This window comes from Rhamphochromis sp. 'chilingali' (genome assembly GCF_963969265.1).
Source record: "Rhamphochromis sp. 'chilingali' genome assembly, chromosome: 8".
NCBI lineage: Eukaryota > Metazoa > Chordata > Actinopteri > Cichliformes > Cichlidae > Rhamphochromis > Rhamphochromis sp. 'chilingali'.
Window position 1 is genome coordinate 11,308,659 of NC_137935.1, and position 5,604 is coordinate 11,314,262.

At 38.3% G+C, this 5,604-nt stretch overlaps 1 protein-coding gene across 1 annotated transcript; it reads left to right on the plus strand.

Moving 5' to 3' along the window:
- On the plus strand, positions 1-915 carry LOC308401059 (odorant receptor 131-2-like; the record flags this gene model as incomplete). Its single annotated transcript, XM_080889119.1, has 1 exon — positions 1-915. The coding sequence occupies one exon, from the start codon at positions 1-3 to the stop codon at positions 913-915; it is 915 nt and encodes a 304-aa protein (XP_080745245.1).
- Positions 916-5,604: the final 4,689 nt, after the last annotated feature.

A 5,604-nucleotide genomic window follows, 5' to 3' on the forward strand; every position in this document is an offset into this window, starting at 1 on the left:
ATGGCAGGTAACAACTCAGTGAATTATGGTTTTTTTCCACGACCAGTCAGCTACCGGGTCATTATTGTAGAGATCCTGGTAATAATTTTTCTTTGCATCAACATGTTGCTCATTGTGATCTTTATTAAAAAGGAATCCTTTCACACATCTGCACGTTACATCTTGTTTTTTGTAACACTGCTGTCAGACAGTGTTTTGTTATTGGTGTCAGATATTTTGTTTATATTGACCCATTTTGAAATTACAATGCCAGTGTGGTTGTGTATAACTATCTCTGTTGTTGTACTTCTTTACTTCATTGTCACACCAGTTACCCTGACAGCAATGACTCTGGAGCGCTATGTGGCCATTTGTATGCCCCTGCGTCATGGACAGCTCTGCTCCACACGCAGCACTATGTATTGTATCCTGATCATTCATGGTGTCAGCTCTGGTCCTTGTATAATTATTCTGTCCATGTTTTTTGCCTCCGGCTCACTTAAGTTCTACAAGCAATCCATGATATGTAGTGGAGACACATTTTCTCTTTACAGATGGCAGGATCATGTTCGATCAGCTGTGTATCAATTGTATTTCTTGATTATGGGCATCACCATTGCATACTCATATGTTCAAATAATGAAAGTGGCCAAAGCTGCATCAGGAGAGAAAAAGAAGTTGACACAAAAAGGACTCAAAACAGTGATCCTTCATGCTTTCCAGTTGCTGCTCTGTCTCATTCAACTGTGGTGCCCATTCATAGAAATTGCAGTGCTTCAGATTGATTTCAGTTTAATTCTAAATGTCCGATATTTTAACTACATCATGTTTAACATTGCTCCAAGGTGCCTGAGTCCTCTGATCTATGGCCTCAGGGATGAAAATATTTTTCTTGTACTGAAAAATCTTATGCCTACTTCATCCTGTTCAAAATAAATGTAATTTGAATCACAATAGAAATATAAATGCTGTCATTTATATTTCATGTTAAAATGTATGGATGATTAAATTATTAGTAGTTTTCCAGTTTTCCAGTTTTTTTTCTGTATATGTTCTGTGTGGTTGCATTTTTTTTATTTAAAACAAACTGTGCTTTGTGTATTACGTCACTGTTTAGTGAATAAGTAAAGTCAAATTTTTATGTATATAGCACCTTTCTAGATAAAAGATGACAAGGTGCTTCACACAGGGAAGACAAAGTATAAATCAAAAACAGACAAAAGTTAACAAAATGCAATTTTTAAAAGATGTGTTTTTAGTTGTTGAGTCCACACATCTTAAGCTCAGTGGGAGTTCCACAGTCTGGGAGCCACATTTGCAAAAGCTCTGTCTCCCTTAGTTCTCAGCCTTGTATGCTGAATAACAAGTAGGCCCTGATCACATGACCTCAGGGGCCTGCAAGGGACATAGGGCTGTAGAAGTTCAATGATGTAGGCTGGAGCTCTAAAGGTCAGAACCAGAATCTTAAAATGGACTCTAAATTCCATGGGGAGCAAGTGCAGCTGTATTAGCAATGGTGTCACCTGAGAGTTCTTAGATGTTTTGGTCAGAAGCCTTGCTGCAGCGTTTTGGAAAATCTGCAAGCGCTCCAGGGACTTTTTGCTAAGAGATGTAAACAGCAATTTCAGGTGCAGTGAACAGTGAATTGTATGGGTGCAAATTACACAAAATCTTAAAATCAGAAAATACAATTAAAATAAATGTTGTGTTTATCGTATTTTTAAATAAGGGATTTGTTTATTGTACTTATCTACGCTATTTGTCCAAGAGAATTTTTTTCCCCTAATATGAGATGCTTAACTTTTTCTCAGAATGAATTGTTGAGTTTTCTTAATGTTGGAGCTTGATCGGTTTAGCTTGATCTATTGTTATGAATTGGTGCAACATACATTTATTTTATCTGAAATATACAAATGATTTAGTATGTGTTACATGGCAGCCCTAAAGAATATCATTGTAACTCAGTATTATCTGATAGGGTAATAAATACAGATCCACAAATGATATATACATATACAACAAATACAACTTTTATCATTTTATTGCTGCGGTGAACAATGATGAATGTTGGAATAATATTATTTTGAAAAACATCTTCAGTACTGATCATAATCCGTTGATAACAATCATGACAACAAAAATATTAACGATATTTAACAGTAAATAAATTGTTATTATCATTAATAATAAGAATGATTTCTTTTTTATTGTATTTTTGTGAACAGTATTTACAGAAGCTCACTTGTTGAGGGAAGGTTTTTTTGTTGTTGTTGTTGTTGTTGTTTTTAAAACTGACCTAGTTCCTAGAGCTGTTTTGCAAAGAAGAATGGGCAAGAATTTCAGTCTCTAGATGTGCAAAGCTGGTAGAGACATACCCTAAAAGACTGGCAGCTGTAATTGCAGCAAAAGGTGGTTCTACAAAGTATTGACTCAGGGGGCCGAATAATTACGCACACCCCACTGTTAAGATATTTATTTGTAAAAAATGTTTGGAATCATGTATGATTTTCGTTCCACTTCTCACGTGTACACCACTTTGTATTGGCCTTTCACGTGGGATTCCAATAAAATTGATTCATGTTTGTGGCTGTAATGTGACAAAATGTGGAAAAGTTCAAGGGGGCCGAATACTTTTGCAAGCCATTGTAGGTGGAATTAAGACACAGTCCTTGCTCTGTCCTTATTGTGCGTCCCTTTGCCCAACTTGACAGACAGCTAACGGTTTCAATGAACATTGGAGGCGGAAGTAAGTTTAAGGCTTTTTACTTCGTCAGTAGTTCAATGATTGACATCCTTTTCTTTCCGTAAAACTAAAAACAAACGCAAAGTAAATGTTACAAGATGTCTTTTCCTTTTAACTCACACTTCTAGGATATGAACTGTACTGTTATATAGTATGTGTAATCAACAGCGACTCAGTATTGATCACAATACAACTTAGTGAGTTTAGCTTCCTCAAAGATAAACATAACAGATGAAATAACTGGTTTCTAAACAAATCTCTGTAATAGAAATGCACCAAATAAACTTGTAAACATGTTGTACATTAATACAGTAATAAAACGTTTTAAAGAGCAACAACATATTCTGCAGGTTAACAAGCGACCAGCTTCCTGTTTCCTCTACCCACAGGAACACAGAAAAACCCCACCAAAATATAAGCTGGTGACTATTCCCAGTATGACCAGCAGAGGGTGCTGAAGAGAAAGAACCTATGCATGTCATAAGAGCCTGTTGCTGAGGTTGTGGTCATCCTGTAATCTCTCAAGGACTATCTCCAACGCTTCAGTGACTGGATCGCAAATGAAGAGTGATGTAACATCATGCAAGTCCATTGTTTCACCTGCCTCCATAATGTCATCTCTCACCTTCTCAGCAAGGTCCAAGGTGTTCTGGATCTGGTGTTCAGAGCTGTCTACCAACAGGTTGAAGATTGAGGCCAGAAACTTTGAGATGCTATAGGTGACCAAGTTATCATACAGACAATTGCTCTTAAAGGAACACCCTATTTGTGTAAACCATTCAGTTTAGGTGTAGATTCGCCTGGGTATAGCCTGTGGTATGAGGTCTGGTCAATAGCATTGTCTTGTTCTAACTAATTGTACTAACTGACCTCCCAGCCCATTTTTCATTCAGTGGGCTGGTTTCAGTTATTGTGCAAATGTACTGTTTATAAGGTTGGGGGAACCTGCAGCCAGCTGAGACTGACGAAGTCACTTCGATGAGTGATGAAACATTTCTTCCATTGAAAACACTACTTTCAGATGAACAGAAACAACCTTCTGGGATAGTCTGTACAGACTTTTCCACATCTATAGTATTTTGGTGCATCCTATAATAGAAAGCATGCATGCTATGGAAAGTTGTTGTTTTTTTTTTTTGTTTTTTTTTTTTTAGCTTTCAGCATTTCAGGGTTAAGATCTAGAGTTATACTGGGCTATTGCAGCAAATTTGCTGGAATGTCATGGCATGTGGCATGCTTCATGTTACATATTATCACAATAAAACTGAACAATTTAAAAAATTAATTAGTATCTGAAACAGAGAAGACAATTTTCTTTTACTAATTTACAGTGCTGTGCATGCAGTAAATACCTTAAAAGAGGCAATAGGTTTTGATTATTATTTGTTACAGACATATGAGGGTAGGAATATACAAATGTAAAATAACAGGATATACTTGTTCTCTTTGGCAATAACTATGACAGTTAAATTCTGAACACGCAAAAACTTTTTCAGAACTTTCAGAACTAGACTTCAGTGTAGAGTCTCTTGAGTTCTCCATCTATCATTGATGTGGAGCCATCAAGGGGAATGGCTGCTAAGGGAAGGTGATGACACCATCTCACAACTTCAGTTTCATATGATCTTTAAATTAATGTTCCACTGTCATCTCTCAGAAAACCAGAACAGGAAACCTGAAAAGAATAAGTCTTACATTTACACTCCGATGCCCTCTTAGAAGTGCTCTCTATGGCAGGTAACAACACACTAATTTGTGTGTTGTTGATTAATAAAGTTTCATCTAATCTAATCTAATCTAATCTAATCTATTCATATACATTCATTCATTGTTGAATGGCGCCCAACACCACTGTGTCGTCAGCAAACTTCACAATGCTGTTGGAGCGATGGGCGGCTACACAGTCTGAAGTGTAGAGCAGCGGTCCCCAACCTTTTTTGCGTCACAGACCGGTTTATGCCTTTAAGGTGTCGCGGATAAATACAACGAAATAAAACTAGTACCGGTACCGAAAAAAAGAAAATTTATTCATAACACACGTGAAAAGAACCAGGAAAACCGAGTAAACGATAAAAACGATAACAAAATAACGCTGAAAACCGATAAAAACCCTGAAAACCATACACTTTTTACACCTGAGCCTCAACTCTCGCGGCCCGGTACCAAACGACTCACGGACCGGTACTGGTCCGAGGCCCGGGGGTTGGGGACCGCTGGTGTAGAGGGAGTAGAGCAGTGGCGAGAGGACACATCCAGAGGCGGAGCCAGACATTTGAAACACCCGGGGCTTAGCCCTAAAGCAGGGGTGTCAAACTCAAATACACAGTGGGCTAAAATTCAAAACTGGAAAAAAGTCGCAGGCTAACGTTAATATTTATTGAAATATATTTATTGAAATATATTTATTCCTCCAGATGGTAAATGGTAAATGGCCTGCATTTGTATAGCGCTTTTCTAGTCCATAGGACCCCAAAGCGCTTTACACTACATTCAGTCATTCACCCATTCACACACACATTCACACACTGGCGATAGCAAGCTACATTGTAGCCACAGCTGCCCTGGGGCACACTGACAGAGGCGAGGCTGCCGGACACAGGCGCCACCGGGCCCTCTGACCACCACCAGTAGGCAAACACGGGGTTAGTATCTTGCCCAAGGATATTTGGCATGCAGCCAGGAGGCAGCCTGGGATCAAACCACCGACCTTCTGATTAGTGGCTGACCTGCTCTGCCACCTGAGCTTCAGCCACCCCGATATGAGAATGACTCTTTTCTTATGGACTTAAACAAGTTTTGCTGAAAAACTGAATATGGAACAAGCAAAGCTTAATACTAAACAGCTTTATTATACAGCTATATATATATTAGCTGTATAATAC